This window comes from Babylonia areolata, chromosome 25 (genome assembly GCF_041734735.1).
Source record: "Babylonia areolata isolate BAREFJ2019XMU chromosome 25, ASM4173473v1, whole genome shotgun sequence".
Lineage (NCBI taxonomy): Eukaryota > Metazoa > Mollusca > Gastropoda > Neogastropoda > Buccinidae > Babylonia > Babylonia areolata.
In genome coordinates this window covers 4,996,627-5,016,758 of record NC_134900.1, presented here as the reverse complement: position 1 = coordinate 5,016,758, position 20,132 = coordinate 4,996,627, and the positions used below count along the sequence as shown (strand labels likewise).

At 38.7% G+C, this 20,132-nt stretch overlaps 1 protein-coding gene across 8 annotated transcripts in view; it reads left to right on the top strand.

The window, feature by feature from the left end:
• LOC143299673 (uncharacterized) overlaps nucleotides 1-12,743 on the top strand; it is a 95,131-nt gene extending 82,388 nt beyond the window's left edge. For all 8 annotated transcript variants that reach the window (XM_076613009.1, XM_076613008.1, XM_076613012.1 and 5 more), the window contains 4 exons: nucleotides 5,043-5,237; nucleotides 7,182-7,357; nucleotides 9,940-10,097; nucleotides 12,276-12,743. In XM_076613009.1, coding sequence (XP_076469124.1) covers nucleotides 5,043-5,237; nucleotides 7,182-7,357; nucleotides 9,940-10,097; nucleotides 12,276-12,397 — 651 coding nt within the window. In that variant the 3' untranslated portion in view covers nucleotides 12,398-12,743. The remainder of the gene's footprint in view (nucleotides 1-5,042; nucleotides 5,238-7,181; nucleotides 7,358-9,939; nucleotides 10,098-12,275) is intronic.
• The last annotated feature ends 7,389 nt before the right edge of the window (nucleotides 12,744-20,132 follow it).

Here is a 20,132-nt window from a genome sequence, read left to right as displayed (position 1 = left end):
TCCCACCTCATGCAACAGTTGTTTGTGTTTGAATTCTGTTACTGTTTAGGTTTCTGCAAAGAACAGGTTTTGGCGTATGCACAACTTTTATATGTACAGATAACGCAGGTACCAACACAGAAAACGTCATGTTTGTATGTCAGTGTTGTCTGTCGTTGTGCATATTTTACCTTCCATAGTTTCTCTAGCCTTCTGTCAACATGTATTTTATTTCAGTTGTTTCAGATGGGGTGTGAAAGCACTCTGATTTGTTTCTGCATGTGATTTAGTACAACATGAATACAGTTGTTGTTGTTGTTATTGATATTATTATTATTGTTGTTGTTATCGTATCATTGACGTACAAATTTCAAGTAGCCTTTCATGCCTGTGCTTACAGTTTTTGCTAGATTTTCTGTGGGTTTTTTTTTTTTTTTTTTTTGTTTGGTTTTTTTGTTGTTTTTTTGTTGTTGTTCTGCATGGCCGTAGTCTATTTTGCATTTTTATTATTTACTGCATTACACATGTATTGCATTTTCCTCCCTTTTTGTTTTTCTTCTTCTTCTTCTTTCCTCCTTTCTCTCTTGAGACTAGGGACTTCAATCCATAAACTCTCGCATCTTGGTTGGGTAGATTACCACTTGCCCCCCCCCCCCCCCCCCCACTCCACTCCAGTGATCTGTGAGTGTTTCACAGGTTTGAGACCAAGTATTTCACTCTTTTCTTCCACCAGACCTTGAGTGGCAGTCTAGGTGCTGGTCTTTCAGATGAGGGGAGGCCTTTGTGCAGTGTACTTTTTGCACATGTAAAAGAAACCTGTGGGAACAAAAGGGTTGTCCCTGGCAGAGTCCAGTAGAGAACACGCTTTGATAGAAGTAATGCAAATGCCCTTGCAGACAGAGAGAAAAAAAAAGGTGGGAGAGGGGTAGGGTTTGGGACTGAGTTTTAAAAATTCCTGTGAATACTCTTTATTTGTCTGTTTTGTTGTTTAGTGTGAAGACTTTTCAGTTTCTGCATTGCTTTGTTGTATTTTCACTTTTGCCTTGTTTTCTTTTTCTTTTTTTCTATATATATATATACATATACTTCTTTCCATGAAACATAATCTTCCAGATTTTTTAAATTTTTTATTTCATTTTTCATAAGCTTTGATATGTTCTTTTAGTTTTTCTTTACAACCCTTTCAGTTTTTGGTGAAAATGTTTATTTTTGTGTTTTGTTGTGTTTTTTTTGTTTTTGTTTTTCTTGTTTTTTGTTTTGTTTTTTAGCTTTCATACTGTGCCTATCCTCCCATCAGTTTTTGCATCTTTTATGACAATTATTCTATTAAGTAAAACACCTCACACCATTCCATTGTTCCTGTTGTGCACTTCTCATGGGTCTGTCTGTAAATGTGTGTGTGTGTGTGAGAGAGAGAGAGAGAGATTCAGTTTCCCCCAGTTTTTTAAAGTGCTTGGAGCCCTTTTAAGAGAGTAGGTGCTATATAAATTCACTTTATTAGTGGTATCATTACACATTATCATTATCGTTAATGTGATTCTATTTACCCTGTTTTTGTAAAGCACAAAGAGCCCTATTTAGATAATAGGTCTTATATTATTTTTTTTATACTATTATTATTACCAGAATTATAATCAGAGTTATTACTATATTTGTTGTTGTGATCATCATTTTTATTATTATTATTATTATATCATCATCATCATTATCATCATCATTGTCGTATTCAGCAAATAGCAAAGGAAAGGGAAGTGGCAGCAGTGGCGTATCGCGCACAGAAAGAGCAGGCCAGAGACGAGCAGCTTGCTGCTGTGCACACATCAGTTCACCACCTGGAGCGTAGCTTCCAGCAGCTGGACTCCAAAGTTGCCATTGTTTCGGTATAAAGACACAAGGTTGACCCGTCTTGCGGCGCTCTGGGGGAGGTTGTTTGGCTTTTTTGCTTCATTTGGAAACGGGCGTAATGATTCATGTTTTCAAGTTTGATCAACCGTCAGTTCCTACCTGGTGCATGGAGGAGTACAGTGTCCTTTGATTAACCCTTTCACTGCCAGTCAATTCAGAGTGCAAAATTCCCTTGTGCTTTAAGCACAGAAATATGGTGTCTAGGAGTGGCTGGGGATTCCCGCTGTGATGTGTAGAAAATATGGCCTATCCTACCACCGAACATAAAGAGCAGTAGGTTCATCGATAACAGCCTTCAGTGACATGGGTCCTTTACCTGGCTGCTGCATAAATGCAAGTTTGGCTGTGAAAGGGTTAATAAACAACATGCCCCAACTTGTGAACTTGTGCAGATAGCAAAAATAGAAAATAAGTTGTTGATATTGTTATCAATGATGTGGAGAAAGGGAGAAATCATGAGGATCTCCCAGGCAGTGCATTGCCCCTGCAACCACCCCCTCTCTTTACAAAAATCACTACCTCCCACCCACGCAAAACACATCAGCAGGCAGCTTTTTTCAGGACAGACAGTGTGTTCAGTAATGGTGATGAACATATATGCAAAAATCCCTGCACAGCATTTCATTTAGTAGTGATTTGGATTTTTTTTTTTTTTTAATGGAAACACAGGCCATATTACAGACCATAAAAAGTTGAAGGCCTCTTTTCCACATGAATGTCAAATTGAGACGAATAAACCAAATCATCTCGTTCAGGGTGGACAAATTAAAATCAGTCAGGGTACTAAAATAGGGAAACATTGAAATGTCCTTTTTTTTTTTTTTAATCATCTCATTTGGGGAAGACATTTACCGGTACTTAAAATGTAAAATTACAAAGCTGAAAAAATTTAGTCAGTCAAGGATACTATGGAAACATACAAATGTCTATAAAAAAATTTTAAAAAAAGAAGAAAAAAATGAAATGATGATAATGAGTGTGGTGATTAACCGAAATATTTGTTACTGTCTTTATGGTGAATAGTGAATGGTTTCTGGTGTGATCAGCTGTATGTCTCACATCGTGTGTGAGTGCACTGCAATGTTGTGTGTAAGTGACACGGATCTGCAAACTGAGGGCTTGGATTTTTTGTTGTTGTTGTTGTTGAGCTTTTTTTTTTTCTGAATGAAAGTTTAATACGGTAAGAATACATTTATATTGCATTTTCAGAATTCTCAAAGCATTTTACAGTACATCGGTCAGATACATTTCAACACGTGCATGTTTTCAATTGCATATTTGCTTACACATGCATACTGCATGCACATACCGTGCACAGATATGCACATATACATGAGCATTTGTATGGTTTGACAGTCCTGATATGTTTGGCTGGACTATAAGCAACAAGAATAAGAATGTATACATGCACATGCGCACGCACACACACACACAAACAGACACACACACACAAATGGAAGAAATGGATGAAAATCCATAGAAGTCGGCCGTAATGATGTGGACTGCTTGGAATGTTTGTAGTTGCTAACTGCGGTGCAAAAACACAAAATTTGCCATTGACGAAAGAGGACTTGCTTATGGCTGAAATTGTGCAAAGAAATGAATGTGTGATTGTAAGTGTCTGGGTGGGTGACTCACACACAGATACATGTTTGTGGATAGACGGTTTGATGTTCATGTCATGGGTGTGGGTGACCTTTATGCAAACAAGAGAAATTTGCATGTACCCAAAAGAGATGCAGCAAATTTCGGTCTCTATTTTTTGTGATGGCGTTTGTTTGTTCAAGTAATGGTTAATGTTTTAACAGCATTCATGATTAACATAATTATGAACTTCTGTGTGATATTGTCATACATTCATTCATGTGCATTCAAAATTAGGCTGTTTAAAATCTTTGTCATGTTTTTTTGTTTTTGTTTTTTTTGGTTTTATTGTTGTTGTTTTTTAATACTTTCTCATGATCTTGTAAAGGTTACATGTATTAGCAAATTTCATGATTAAAATGTTAATTTTTTTAGTGATATTTACACACACATATATATATATATATATATATACAATAAATGCTGCTAGTTTTAGTCTTTTTTAAAATTATTTTGTTAACGTTCTTGCATGATCAGGTAAAGGTTTATTTGTTCTTAGCAAATTTTATGATTAATATATGAAGACAGTTTGTGTGTGTGTGTGTGTGTGTGTGTGTGTGTGTGCGTGCATGTGTGTTCAGCCATGCATGTGTAAAATAACAGTAACTGGAATGATTTACACAGTAACAGTAACTGGAATGATTTACACATAGTTTGTGTGTGTGTGTGTGTGCACGCGCATGTGCATGTGCATCCATGCATGTGTAATATAACGGTAACTGGAATGGTTTATACACAGTTTATGTGTGTGTGTGTATGTATGTGTGTGTGTGTGTGCGCGTGCGTGCGTGCATGCCTGCCTGCATGCATGCATGTTGGGGGGGGAGGGGGGGGAGAGGTAACTGGAATGATTTATATAATGAAGACAAACTGTCTTGGCTCAAGAATGAAAGATCTTTAGTCCTATGTGTATATTTCATTTCCACGGATTCTTGAATGACCATCTGTTTGTGTATATTGGAAATTTGCTTGCAGAAAGTGTTGTACACCTTTCCTGTCAGTGCAGCTGTGCTTGTTGATCCCTTGTGTTATGATGATAATCTTGCACCAGAGTTGTCTTCCTCTGCTTGGTGATTGCAATGCAGTGCAATACAATACACTACAGTGTCGATTGTAAGGTGGATGGGGATTTGTGCAGTCTCAGATGGATGGGGATTTGTGCAGTCTCAGATGGATAGTGATTTGTGTAGTTTCAGATGAATAGTGATTTGTGCAGTCTCGGATGGATAGTGATTTGTATAGTCTCGGATGAATGGGGATTTGTGCAGTGATTTGTGCAGTCTCAGATGGATAATGATTTGTGCAGTCTTGGATGGATAGTGATTTGTGTAGTCTCAGATGAATAGTGATTTGTGCAGTCTCAGATGGATAGTGATTTGTGTAGTCTCAGATGAATAGTGATTTGTGCAGTCTCGGATGGATAGTGATTTGTGCAGTCTCGGATGGATGGGGATTTGTGCAGTCTCAGATAGATGGGGATTTGTGCAGTCTCAGATGGATGGGGATTTGTGCAGTCTCAGATGGAGAATGGCACGGTCGACGTGGAGGCTCTGAAGCTGGAGATGGAGATGAAGTACCGGCGAGATTTGAACCTCAAGCTGGAGGAGATCAACTCCTACCTGGAGACCCAGGCGCTGGCCCGGGACCGCCTGGAGACGTCACGCACGGAGAACGAGACCCGACTGTCGTCTGACAAACGTCGACTGGAGGTGAGTGCGTGTGTGTGTGTGTGTGTGTTTGCACTGGCCTGACCACAGCATTTAGAGAATAATGATATAATTTGAAACATAGGTAAGATCATGTCATTGAGTAAATCAAGTAACGTATCGGATAAAAGAAAAAGATAAAACTAGAAATAATAGCAAGAACATAGTTTCAAGATGCACGCACGCATGCATGAACCCACAAACGCATGCATATATACACACGTATACTACTTGCATACACTCGCACACACATACATGTACACACACATGAACACAGATTAACAATTAAACAAAGCAAACAAGCTACAATGTTAGGGAAGGGAAGATAAAAGCAGTGGAAGGAGAAGATCAAACCTTTGACACAATTTCAATTCACTGCTCCTATAATAATAATTATTATTATTTATTTATTTATTATATGTATATATATATATTTTTTTTTTCCTTTTATTTTTTTTTTTTTGTTTTGTTTTTTGTACACTTATAGTTGACTTCATCAAGTTTTTGCGCCTTATACATATTATTATTATTAGTAGTAGTTCTTTTGTTATGTATGAAACTATTATTTATCTACTTTTTTTTCTCAAGGCCTGACTAAGTGCATTGGGTTACGCTACTGGTCAGGCATCTGCTTGGCAGATGTGGTGTAGCGTATATGGATTTGTCCGAGCGCAGTGACGCCTCCTTGAGCTACTGAAACTGAAACTGAAACTGCTCCTATAGCAGTACAAAGCTAAGGAACCTTTAACCTTTAGCATCTGTCTTATCAGTGGAGCTGTGGACTGTTGACAGCCAAGAAACCAACCCTGAACAACTTGACCTTAAACCTGATGCCCCATGAATGCCCCAGTGTGTGGCTCGCCAGAAGTGCCCTGTTCTGTCACTGAATGGCTCATTACAGCCTGTTATAAATAGGGTCATTTATTTTCACTTTCACTTTGAGCTGTCCCATAATGCACTGAGAGTGGAAGAGCATTTGTTACTTGTTTCCATGACTACCACTTTTGTTGTTTGAAACACTTGAATCATTGGGTTGTTTCTGAGGTATGAATCTTTTTTGGGGTGAGGGCGCAGGGGGAGGAGGGGAGGGGACGGGCATGGTGAGTTAACATTTTTTTGTTTTTTTAATTTTTTGTTGTTGTTTTGACAAAAGTTGCTGAGAATGATTGTTTACACTTGTCTTCAGTTATGGGCAACTGTTATGATGCGGAATCAGTATGTTGAGCTTATTTATTTTCGTTCTCTATTTTTCTGTTTATTCTTATTCCATTTTATTTCATCTTTATTTATTTTATTTTATTTTATTTATTTATTTTATTTTATTTTTTAAAATATTCGTTTACTTTTCTTTTTTTTTTCTTTTCCTCAAGGCCTAACTGTGCGCGTTGGGTTATCCTGCTGGTCAGGCATCTGCCTAGCAGATGTGGTGTAGCGTATATGGATTTGTCCAAATGCAGTGACGCCTCCTTGAGCTACTGATACTGATACTGATACTGAGCTCATTATCTAGGGAATGAAAACTTGATCACACACAAACACATGCAAACATGCATGCACACGCTCACAAATGCACAGATAACTGTTATCTTAATCTGTGCACGCACACCTTGCAACATTTTCAAGAGCAACTTTTTAGAATCATTTTCCATTAGAATGTTCCATATTTACTTGTATATTAAAGTACAAGGTTTTCTGCATATAATGAGCAGTGTTCTGCAACAAAATAAATAAAGCCGTATTTTATTTTTGATTTTTTCTTTCTTTCTTTCCTTCTTACTTCTTTTGTTGTTGTTGGTATGTGTGATTTCAGTGCAGAGACACTTACTTTTTTGCACAGGATTTAGGAAGTCCCCCCAGGATTTTTCTGTCAGTGGGGGGTGGGGGGGGCATTGGGTTAAGGACGTAAGCCAACAGGGCACTAAAACTCAACCCCAACACTGTTGGCAGGAGGAAAACAGCAACTTGAAGCTGCAGTTTGAGCAGGCCCTGGCCCAGAAGGAGAGCAGCGAGATGGAGGCGCGGCGCTTCAAACAGCTCTACGAGAGCGAGATGCAGTGGAGGATCCGCCTCAGCGACCAGCTGCATCTGTCGGCCGACAAAGTCCTCAAGCAACCTCCTTTGTTGTAAGGCAACGTCATGAGTGGTGGTGTTGGTGGATTGGTGTGGTTGTGAAAGAAATACACTACACTTGGGTGCGTGAAGAGAAAGGGTGGCAGTGCACTGTGGTGTTGCGCTCTCCTCGAGGAGAGCAGTCTGAATTTCATGTGGAGAAATCGTTTTTGATAAAAAAATAATATGATGCAATACAATTTGTTGATTAAGGAATACAGCATGGTGATATATACATTTTATACTGCATGTTGTATTGTCTTCAATAGATTGGGAGATGTGACTGATCTAAATAGATTAAAAATGAGATTTGTTTTTCTATTTTGGAGGGAAAACTTTTTCAGTATACGAGCATCGGAAAATATGTCAGCAGTGAAATGGTTGGTTATGATGTCAGGTTTCAGCTGTGTGTCGCCCACAATCATTTTTCGATCATGAAAAGTTTGGGGTTTTTTTTTTGCATGCTTGCTTTTATACGGCTTTCTGTGCAGTTGCTTGCTTAAGTACTGATGTCAGTTACATTATTTGCATAATTTTTGACAGTCATTTTCATCTTCATATCTTTACATTATTCCTCTCACTCAGCACTTATTACTGATTACCTCACTTTCCCTTACCCCCCCAGTCTTGAAGCGTGGGACCTGACGTACTGGTCGTTACGCCTCACACTCCACCCTGCGATGGCTGAACTCTTGACACTGGGTTGGGTTTCACCGGAGATTAGAAAAGAGAGATAAACCACTTGCAGGAATTGCTGAAGCCAGGCAGCCTGCGCCGCGACACGCATTCATTATTCATGAGCTGCCTTTGCCCCGCCCAAACGAAAGGAAAGCGTCAGTCGAACGCAGTCTCCTGAGTGATTTTATAATTTGGATTACACCTTTTTTCCCTTTTCTGTTTGCTTCATCCCACGCAGATGTCAAACTCAATTTTGTTGTGAATAACATTCCTAAATATTTATATGTATTGGTTACTTTTATTTCCCTATCACCACAGCACCATTTTTCACGAGTCGAAAGATGACCTCCATTGCGGAAAACTATAATATTGGTCTTATCGAGATTCACTGTTTGTTGTAGTCTGTCTGTTTCTTGCTTAAGGGCATTTAATTGATTTTGTAACCCTATGGGTGTGTCAGACAAGAGAACAACATCATCAGCAAATAGCATTAAGAGCAAATCTGTTGCGCCAGGTATCATTTGTATTCCATGTCTCCCCTTCTTTGATAACTCCACTGCCAATTCACCGATGAAAAAGGAAAACAGCTGTGAGCTTAGCATACAACCTTGTTTAACCCCTCTTGGACACTGAAAAAAGTCTGAATAAATACCTTTGTCACGAACACATACAAGTACAGAATCGTAGATGCTTTTTAACAGCCATGTAAAACTCCCGAGAGAGAGAGACAGAGACAGAGACTTAGAGAGAGAGATAGAGCACAATACAACGGTCTGCTCGGGCAACATGAAGCGTTCGTATATATATGAATTATATATATGATTATGTACATATAGATAGATTTAGATTTACATACTGATAGATCTATATGAAATTATGTATGTATGTATTCATGTATGCATGTATGTATGTATAGACAGATGTTAGAAGAGAGACAGAGCTGAATATGTGTTTTATGTTTTGATATATATATATATATATTTTTTTTTTTTAAGAAATGGTGATGTAAACCAGAAAGTATGAAGAAAAAGTAGCGTTACGAAAACGCAGTTCAATAATTTATAACTGTCTCTCTCATGTGCAACATTGCGCTGGGGGAGTGGGGGGGGAGTTGGTGGTGGGGGGAGCTGCTTTATTTTCTTTTTATATTATCTACATTCAAGCAGATGCAAACGTGCTAAAAACCAAGCAAAAATGAATCAGTTTTCATTGTATACAGCGAATCTTACTACACGTGGGAAATTCCAGGCATAACTTAACTTTCGCTTTACTGCAGCTGTGTGTGTGTGTGCCGTCAGAACCGACCAGTTTCCTTCAGGTGGGGAAGGAGAGGGTGATTTACCCCCACCCTTCCGCACTGCGTGTGTGCCTCAAAACGGCTTCAGCACTGTTATAGACAGTAAGAAGGGACCTGCCGCGAGTGGTTTATCTCTCTTTTCTAATCTCCGGTTTCACCTCGTGTTTGATTGATTGATTGGATGATTGTGTTTTGTGGTGTCACGCAGAGCTGAGCACAAGAACCAATTGATTGATTAATTGATTGATTGGATGATTGTTTTTTGGTGTCACACAGAGCTGAGCACAAGAACTAATTGATTGATTGATTGATTGGATGATTGTTTTTTGGTGTCACACAGAGCTGAGCACAAGAACTAATTGATTGATTGATTGATTGGATGATTGTTTTTTGGTGTCACACAGAGCTGAGCACAAGAACTAATTGATTGATTGATTGATTGGATGATCGTGTTTTGTGGTGTCACACAGAGCTGAGCACAAGAACCGATTGATTGATTAATTGATTGATTGGATGATTGTTTTTGGATGATTGTTTTTGGTGTCACACAGAGCTGAGCACAAGAACCGATTGATTGATTAATTGATTGATTGGATGATTGTGTTTTGTGGTGTCACACAGAGCTGAGCACAAGAACCGGCTGTACAGCAGCGTGGGTCTCCTGAACAAGTCGGCCATGTCGGACGCTTCCCTCCACGTCAGCAGTCTGCACAACCAGGGGCTGAGCAACAAGATCCAGGCAGAGCTGGACCGCAGCATTGCCAGACACCTGGAGGCAGGTGAGTGCAGTTTTTCAGCGCCGCTCACTGTATCGCAGTACACAGCGGTCTGGTGAACAGACCTTTTCTGTGGCACCTCATTGACACTTCACAGAGTTAAAGAAGTAGGGGAATGAGTTGACGTAGCTCTGCTTATGTGGTTTGTTTTTTTTTTACATTCGGAGGTGATAAGATATACAAAAAGAAGTGCTACACTCATATTTGGGAGAAATAATTTTTTCCAAAATTTTCCTGCAAGGCTGTGAGTTTTTTTTTTTTTTTTTTTCTGAAATTTTCATCAAAATTTGCAAAAATAGGGGAAATTTTCAAAAGGGGCTGTCGTACAACAGAGTTGATGTAGGTCTGCTTATCTGATATTTTGGCATTCAGTGAATAAACTATACAAAAAAAAATGCTTCACCCAGCTTGGGGAGAAAAGATTTTTTTCCAAAATTTTTCCTACAGCCCTCAATATGCAAAAACAGTGGACATTTTTAAAAGGGGGTGTCTTGAGCTAATGCAGGTCTGCTTATGTGACATTATGGCATTCAGGAGGTGATGAACTATACAAAAATATTTGGGATTTGTTTGGGAGAAATAATTTTTTCCAATATTTTCCCCCACCCCACGATATGCGAAAACAGCACAAATTTTCAAAAGGGGTCATCTTGGAACAGAGTCAGTGTAGGTCTGCTTATGTGATATTCTGGCATTCTGGAGGTGATAAACTATACAAAAAGATGTGCTACACCAATTTCCAGAGAACTGATTTTTTTCCAACATTTCCTCCCAGCCCTATTAATATGGAAAAATAGTGGAAATTTTCAAAAGGGGGTATCTTGAAACAGAGTTAATGTAGGTCTGTGTACATGATATTTTGGCATTCAGGAGGTCATAAACTATATTAAAAAATGTGCTACACCCATTTTGGGGAGATTTTTTTTTTTTTTTTTTTCAAAAATTTGCCTCCTAGGCCGCGATACGCAAACATTTTGGAAATATTCTAAAGGAATTGAGTGGACGTAGCTCTGCTTACGTGATAGTTTGGCATTGAGGAGGTGATAAGATATACACAAAGATGTGCTGCACCCATTTTTGGGAGAAATAATTTTTTCGGAAATTTGCCTGCCAGGAAAAAGTGGAAATTTTCAAAAGAGTCTATCGCGGAACAGAGTTGACATAGGTCTGCTTTTGTGATATTGCAATTGGAGGTGATAAGATATGCAAAAAGATGTGATTCACATACTCTTGGGAGAAATTATTTTTTTCTGAAATACTTCTAGGCCCTGATATGCAGAAATAGTGGACATTTTCAAAAGGGGCTGTCAGTCATGGAACAGAGTTGACGTGGGTCTGCTTATCTGATAATTTGGCATTCAGGAGATGATAATCTATATAAAAGATATGGTATACACACTTTTCGGGAGAAATAATTTTTTCCAAAATGGTTCAGTCTGGCTGCAATATGCAAAAATAGTTGACCCAGATCTGCTAATATGGTATGTTTGCATTCGGGAGGTCGAGCACTTGGCGCACATAAAATAACCCAGAAAGGAACAGATAGGTCATTCCTGGCAAAATTTTATAGAAGAATCTGTTTTGTTGGCAAAACAAATACATTTGCAGACGGGAAATTGCAGACAGGTAACAAAGAATAGAAAAAATACTGGTGGTGCTGTACTATGGTGTCGTGCTCTGCCGAAGGAGAACAGCTGGAATTTTGCAGAGAAATCTGTTGTGACAAAAATACAAAACAATGGAAACAATAGCGTCTTTAAAGGCATTGTTAACAATAATGTGTCCAAATTTAGTATAGAACTATTGTAAGCCAATGTTTTTAAGTACATTCTGCATGCAGCGTTGTTCATTATTATACCTGTTGAATGTTTACGTGATTGCTTCATGCCAATTTATTGATATAATTTGTTTGTTTTTAATAAAGAGTCACTTGCAGTATCAGGTAACATGAAATAAGAAATTAAAGGAAGAAGAATAAAAAAAAAAAACTAGGCAGAAGAAGAAGAAAAAGAAAAAAAAAGAGAGAGTATGCTGAAAACGTTCAAGAAAAAGGGGTGTGTGGGGGGGAGGGGAGGAAGTGGCATGGAAATGTTGGGTTTTCTGGCAGTACTGTTGATTTTCTGCTGATAACAGATGAGTTGTGTGTGTGTGTGTGTGTGTGTGTGTGTGGTGTGTCCACAGCTCCCCACAGTGACATTGTCCCACACATTCGGAAAACAGAAGACGCCCTCCTCAGCCAGTCCCTGGCCAGATCCAGCAAGGACTACATTGACGTTCTGAAGAGAAAATACTGTGTTCCATAGCCCTTGTTTGTTTGTTTTTTTTTTATTCATTTAACTATATTTTCTGTTATCATGGTTTTTTTTTCTTTCTGAGAAAACGATATAGAAACTGATTATGTGCTGGTTCATCAGCAGTGTGGCATTTAAAACACAAAAAAGGAAAAAAGGGGTTGGGGGTTAAAGTTAGGTCACTTTCATCACAGTGTGTGTTGACATTCTGAAGGGAACTGTGTTCCATAGCCTTTTTTCTTTATTTTTTAAGTTTATTTTTCTGTCATTATTTTTTCCGACAGAAGGATTCAGAAATAGATTATGTGCTTTATTTCATCAACAATGCAGAGTTTGTTTGTTTTTTCCCAAAAAAAAAGAGGCGGGGAGGGTAAGGGGTGGGTCAGGGGGGTGGGGGTGAGGGCGTAAGAACAATTTTATTGCAATGCGTGTTGACGTTCTGAAGAGAAAATACTGCATTCCATAACTTTTCTTTTTCTCTTCCATTAAACTTTATTTTTATGTTATTATTTTTTTCTGAGAAATGTATTGAGAAGGAAATTATTGTTTTATGTTTCTCAACAATGTGGAGTGTGTTTAAAACCAAGAAAGGGGGTTGGTGGAGGATGCGAGGTTTTAAGTTAAGGAAAATCCTATCGCACATTGTGTGAAAAGATAAGGAGGGGAGAGAGATGCACAGGATTGACTTGCTCCACTTGGTGTCATCCTTCCTTTGTTCATAATCGTAACTGGGTCCAGTTAAGATTTCAGTGCCAGCTTTTTAGGCTCAAGTGTGCGTTTGCTCACAACCTGAGCTAATGTATTTCATTTTGTGCTTTTCTTTCAGCATACTGCAGATGAGCAGTAGTTGCCTTCGTTAAAGAAAGGTACAGCAAATTATTTGCAATGTTGCCAAAGATTTGTTTTTGCAAAGATTAGTTTCTTGGGGTTTTTTTGTTGTTTTTTTTACATGTTTATGGGGCAGGGAGAGAAGGGGGGGAAGGGGGGGGGGTGCTCAAAGACGGTGAACATGATGTGAAGTGAAGAGGCTTCCCAGTGTTGTGAATCTTCTGCCATTCCTGCATTGTCTGTTGCTGTGATTTCTGTCGGCAGTAAAACACTATGCAAAACTGTTTAAAACCAGAAGGCAAGGGGAGTGGAAGTCGAGTGATGCATGTATTAGCGGTCAGAGCTAGCAGTTAAATTCCTCAGTTTGTGTTCCTCCAGTGGTGTCGATTGGTACATTTCTTTGTATGTGTTTGGTTGGTGTGAGGTTTTGGCTGCAGTGTTCCAGGTAAACAGAGTGTGTACACAGTGAGTGGTAAATGTTCATTCAGCCGTGTGCTTCCTCATCATACTCACCTTGTTTTGGGAGGTTGTTATCAAACCATGTGAACAGTGCGTCGGCAGATGCTACAGCAATAAATGTACTGTGTTTCAAACCGTGTTTGCCTCCATAGTTCTGAGTGCAATGGTCGTTTGTTAAGATGATGCAGGCTTCTTCATTCCTTCCTTGTTATTATAGTGACTGTAACCATATAGGATTGCAAGAAATAAAATGTATGTAGCTGAGTAAATTTGTTTCAGTAAATGGCTGTTGCAGTCAGATATCAAGACATTGCAGACTTCTTCATTTGTTTTCTGTTTCAAACTGAATGGTTTAGGACTGCAGATATTGGATTGTAGTAAAGTTATTTTGCTTTTCATCAAAGGCTGTTGGAGTAGTTTGTTATTTAGTTAACTATTTATGTTTTGATAAATGGCAAACATCAAAGTAGTTGTGGCTAGTGACCTCCCTTAGTATATTACTTCCCTTCTGCATGCTTGTGCAGCACGGAAATCTCTGTTTTCCAGGTAATTGTGGGATTCAAACCCAGACTTGCAGGTGGATGTATGTCCAATGCACCAATCACTGACGCTGTCATGCCCACTTCAGAACTGAAGTGTTGTGTGTGAGAAACCAACCTGTGGTTCAGCCATACGGATGAGGAACACTTTCGCTTTCACCTGTTCCTTACGCGTATCACACCTTTCCAGGTGTTTTGCTGAACGGGTTTTGTTGTCGTTTTCTTTTGACTGGAGTTTACAGGGTAATGTGTTATTGGGTCACAGCGCATGAAATATTGGGTTGCTTCCCTTCACACAGTGCAGAAATATGGAATCAGATTTTTGGGGACAGAATTCTAAGCAGATGTCACTGGTGGTTGTGGTGTGAATGTGTGTGTGTGTGTGAGAGAGAGAGAGAGAGAGAGAGAGTGCTTTGGTAAGGCAAGCATTGCTACAGTGTTCCTGTGGTTGGTTTGCGTTTGTTATCAACCAGTACAGTGAAGAGCTGTGCAAGAAATAAAATATAATCATAAAAGAATATGGTCTTCTCTGTTTTTTTCTTTGTTTTTTGTTGTTGTTGTTGTTGTTTTTACCCTTTCTTCAGTACATGGTGTCACAGGTGTATTTTAAGTTGATTTTGGTTTAAAAGAAAAAAAAATTTAAAGGAAAAAAAGTTGATTCTAGCCTTTTTATGTTGACCTGCATTCATCTGGTATCTGAGAAGTTTTGTGTGGAACAAGATTTGAGCAAACTGGTTTCAGTGACGTTGATATTTCATTGTGCTTCCTCTATTATTGCTATAAAAAAAAAAACAACTGCCACATGGTGTTGTTTGCTCTGGTTATTAACCTCACAGTTATTTTTTTCATTTTCTTTTTTATATAATAACTCAACACAATGTCAGATTTTGATTTTCACCCCTAGCACTTGCCTTTTATAACTAAATTTAAAATGCAGATGATCAATAATTTAAAAGACTGACTTTTCATCTTCCCATCCATTATAAGTGCAAAAAGATGAACAAACCTTTTCTTTTCTTCTCAGGTATATACTTACTATGAGATCTTATTTACAGAATAAGCATATAACCCACACAGAAAAAAAAAACATACTACAGAAAATATATTGCAGAATATGTAAATTATATTTGTAATTTAAAGATACTGCTCAAACCTCAAGTGGGAAGGTCGTATAAGCTGTAATCCTAGCAGTAATGAAGGGGTTAATCTTCATGTTTTTTTCCCCATCAGTGTCAGATTCTCTACAGCTTCCATGGACATCCCATAATGTTTATCTAGAATGTAATGTGTGAGAAAATAATGACTATAATAATAATAATGATGATAATGCAGATAGACGCTCATACCTCCCAGACAGGGAGCTCATATCATTTACAGTGATAGTTGTCCATACATGAATATACTTGTATTCATTCAAGTATGACAAATCATACACAAAAGGTATACAGATTTTCTCATATGAGAATTAAAAATAATCCATAAGAAAAATGTTGTTGTCACGCAGAGAAGTAGGTTGCACAGTGAGTTGTATACTTGTTGAGGGGTGACAAGATAAAACCAGTCATATTTCTACAGTGTACTCTAAACTGCTAGATAACAAAATGGACTTTCTGACCAAGCAGTGGTTAAAAATATTTTTTCAAATGAAGAAAAAAAAATTAGACAAGCTACCAGACTTTTGTCATTCTGGAATAGTTGATCATCCTAATAAATGAAATGCTATTTTTACATTTGTGTACACATTTATATGGTTATTGATAGAATTGATACCGTCCAGTATGATATTTTTGTACATACTCTTGCACAAAATCATGGGTCACATTGAAATTGTAACTTTTGGACATAGGAAATTGCTTTTTGCTTGTTAGTCACCTTTTCCTTCAGACGGTGGAGAGTAGAGCAGATGCTGAGATGTTCCCACAAAGGACTAGACAGCCACATGCCAGCAGATCCAGCTCATTTCTGTTTATAGACTACTACAGTCATTTGTATTATGTACAAGTGGGGTTTTGCGTGTATGACTATTTTTAACTTTCAGTCATACTGTTTTCAGGAGTGTGCATGGTGGGTATAATCCTTGTTTCCACGTCTCACAGAATGCTGACATGGATTGCAGGATCATTAACGGCCATGTATAATATAGTGCGTGAGGCACTAGCAGGTCTGCACATTTGTTAAACTTGGAGATTTGAAACATCTTACCCATAACCCACCACAGTGCCATGGCTGGGGTATGAACCCTCAGATTGAGGCTCTGGTATTTTAACTGCTTGGCTTTTGCACCTGTCATTCTGCTTGATAGAATTATGAAAATAAGGTTATTTTGTGTACAACGGAGTGTTCATTTTCTGCAACAGATGAGTTTTTGCAACATTCGTGTTTTGTATATTCTTTGTATATGTGTGTGTGTGTGTGTGTTTAAAGTTAGTTACTGAGTTGTTCTCATGGGGCTGTCCATCATTTGAAATATTTACGCAAGTCAGCTTCTGGAAAAGCATTGATTTTGGTTTAATGAGTGTCTTCTTTTTTCTTTTTTTTTTCTCCTTTTTTTCTTTTTATTTTGATGGTTCAGTATCAAGGTGACTCATGATATTTTGTGCCCAGCATACTTAACTGTGACTGTGATGTTTTGGGTTTTTTTTTTCCATTTGTTTCCTCTGTGCAATGTATGGATCACAGGTTTATAATCTCTTATAAGAAAAGAAAATGCTGTGACATGTAACGTGATGCAGATATTGTGTATTATGATTTGTAATATGTCTATGTATGAAATAAAATAAGATTACTTTCCCTGTGTGTGTCAGAGTTTTTGTTGGAGTTCATCTGGTAAATACTTTGTTAAGACTGGTACAATTTGCTTTACTGACTTTGCTTTATCTGACCACTGCTGTCAGGAAGCTGTCTTGGGGAGATGAAGTTGGCGAACTGTGGCAAGATGGGAGAGCTGGATTAGCGTCACGCTGTGGGCATGGAGCATGTCTCAAACTCCATCAATCCACCACCAGCATGGTCTTCCTCTGGCTCTGAAGCCTGAGTTCATGGTGTTGTAGGGTCACAGGCTGGCTGGTTAACTGGTATTCTTGTTAGGTAACCAAACCACTTTGTGCATTGGTGCACTATGTATTGGTTGATAGGTGTAGCACCATCCATGTGCAGGGTAATGTGTGTGGTGTGTGTGTGTGTGTTGGAGCTCATGTACGTTTATATGTATTTGACTGTGCTTTCATATCTGTGAAACTGCATGTTTGGTGCATATCTGTTATGCATGTGTGGGTGTATGTGTGTCCTCGTGTTTTACATTTATTTGCTTATTTATCATCATTGTTGTCTTATTTATTTATTTATGTATTTATTTATTTTTATTTTTTATTTTTTTATTATTATTATTACTACTACCTTTTTCTGTATTATAATAATTATTTATTTATTTATGTAAGCTTATCTATTATTTATTCACCGTTTTTTGTTGTTGTTTTTTTGTTGTTTTTTTCTCAAGGCCTGACTAAGCGCGTTGGATTACGCTGCTGGTCAGGCATCTGCTTGGCAGATGTGGTGTAGTGTATATGGTTTTGTCCGAACGCAGTGACGCCTCCTTGAGCTACTGAAACTGAAACTGAAACCATATTTCTGATGTTGTTTCCAAACCAGTCCTTTCTTGTTTTGCCAGCTGCTCATCCCAAACTGCTGGAATTCTACAATGCTTTTACTCTCGTAACAAAGAAAGGATATGATGTTGTGTTAGCCTGGGTTCCCGGCCATGTTGGTATTCGTGGTAATGAAAGGGCAGACCAGCTGGCCAAGAATGCTGTAAACGAAGAATTATCGAGATCCTTCGAACCATACACAGACATGAAACAGAAGGTGAACACTTATGTTAAGGATCTTTGGCAAGAGGAGTGGAACACCCAGACGGACAACAAGCTGTTCCAAATCCATCCAGACCTAAAAGAGACCCTTCCATCGGTGGTGAAGAGTAGAAAGGAGTCTGTGCTGTGCAGACTGCGGACAGGGCACACTTTTTTTACTCATTCTTATTTATTGAAGGGGGAAGAGGCCCCTCGATGTATTCCCTGTGATGAGCCTCTCACCGTGAAACACGTGCTCCTTGACTGTTGGGATCTGCATGACATTAGACACAGACATTACACGGCGATTTCTCTGAAGACTTTTTTTTCGTGATGTCCGTCTATGGACGCTGATGGACTTCTTGAAAGAAGTGAACATTTTTAATCAGTTTTAAACTATGGTGACTTGTTTTTAATTGTAATTTTTTTTTTTTACCCTTGACTTGAAGTATTAACGTGGTGATAGCCTTGAGATGGCCGTAGTGGTCGGTGAGGCTCTAAGCACCATAATTTGAATTTGATTTACCCTGGACTTAAGTAGGTATTAACATAGTGATAGCCTTGAGATGGCCTTAGTGGTCGGTGAGGCTCTAAGCACCATAATTTGAATTTGATTTACCCTGGACTTAAGTAGGTATTAACATAGTGATAGCCTTGAGATGGCCTTAGTGGTTGGTGAGGCTCATGGTGATAGCCTTGAGATGGCCATAGTGGTCGGTGAGGCTCTAAGCACCATAATTTGAATTTGATTTACCCAGGACTTAAGTAGGTATTAACATGGTGATAGCCTTGAGATGGCCTTAGTGGTCGGTGAGGCTCTAAGCACCATAATTTGATTTGATTTAGCTGCTCAGTGGAGACATGTTATCTCACAAGTTGTGAGTGTGCACTCCAGGGCTTCGTTCAGGGTCCAGGTCTGGCACTGTTAGGTCAGGGTGGAAACAAAGACTGTGTTGATCAGTTTGTCTTGGGTTTCCATATGTAAGCTTGTGTTCTTCAAGAGGGGTGCTAGTTGACAGCTGACAGAGTTTGCCTTCTGGACTGTAGTCTGTTTTTCTGTCCAGCATCATTCCCATCTTTATCAAAGATGCTCCCTGGGTATTTGAACTCTGGTTTGTTTGAGCTGTTGTCCGTTGAAGGTGATATTCAGCTTTTCAGCAGTGCACACCACTGATATGACCTTTGTCTTACGTATGCTGATCTTCATACCATAGTGTTTGCAGCTGCTGTTCAGGCTGTCTCTATATCTTTGCAGCCATTCTTTGTTTTCATTTAGGATGCTTTGGTCATCAGCAAACAGCTGTTTGTTTAGGGCCTCTGGGTTTGGGTTGGTGTCTTTGTTGATTTTGTCCATGTATACGATGAACAACAATGGTGACAGTATGAAGTCCTGCCTCACCCCAGATTTCATGTGCAGTTGCAATTTTTTTGTTTTTGTTTTTCTAATGGTGAAATTGTGTATTCACCACATCATCATTTGATCATCACAGAAAAATGTTGAGACAATTTATGCATGAATCTAAAAATGATATGAAAGAAATACAAGTTATGTAAGCATGGAACAACAATAAAGAGAAGTAACTCTCTCCAGGCACACAACTTAAGTCAATGCTGCTTATGCTACCAATGCAGGTAACACATAGATAAATTAAAAGTAAAACAGAAACATACCCACACATCCTCAAAACAGAAAGGTCCAGGCCTGCCCTTATACCCTTCAATTGACATGTGCACACAGCATAAACATGGAACAGTTATACACAGAGAAACCTCAGTCATATTTAACATGACATGACAAATCAGAGCACACAAATGCCATTACTGCTGGTATCTGAATTCGCCATAAGGGTCCATGTCTCACATGCGTACAAGAAGATGGAATATACCAGAGGACGCAGGAGACTGGCCTTGTATTTCATGGAGATGTTCCTCCATACATGACTGCAACTTAAAATGAATGTAACACCATGGTCAAGTTTGCCGACAATACTACTCTTGAGTCAAAATATGGGGAAGAAGTACTGGAACTTGTCAGCTGGTGTGACCAAAACAACTTGGAACTCAACGTATCAAAAA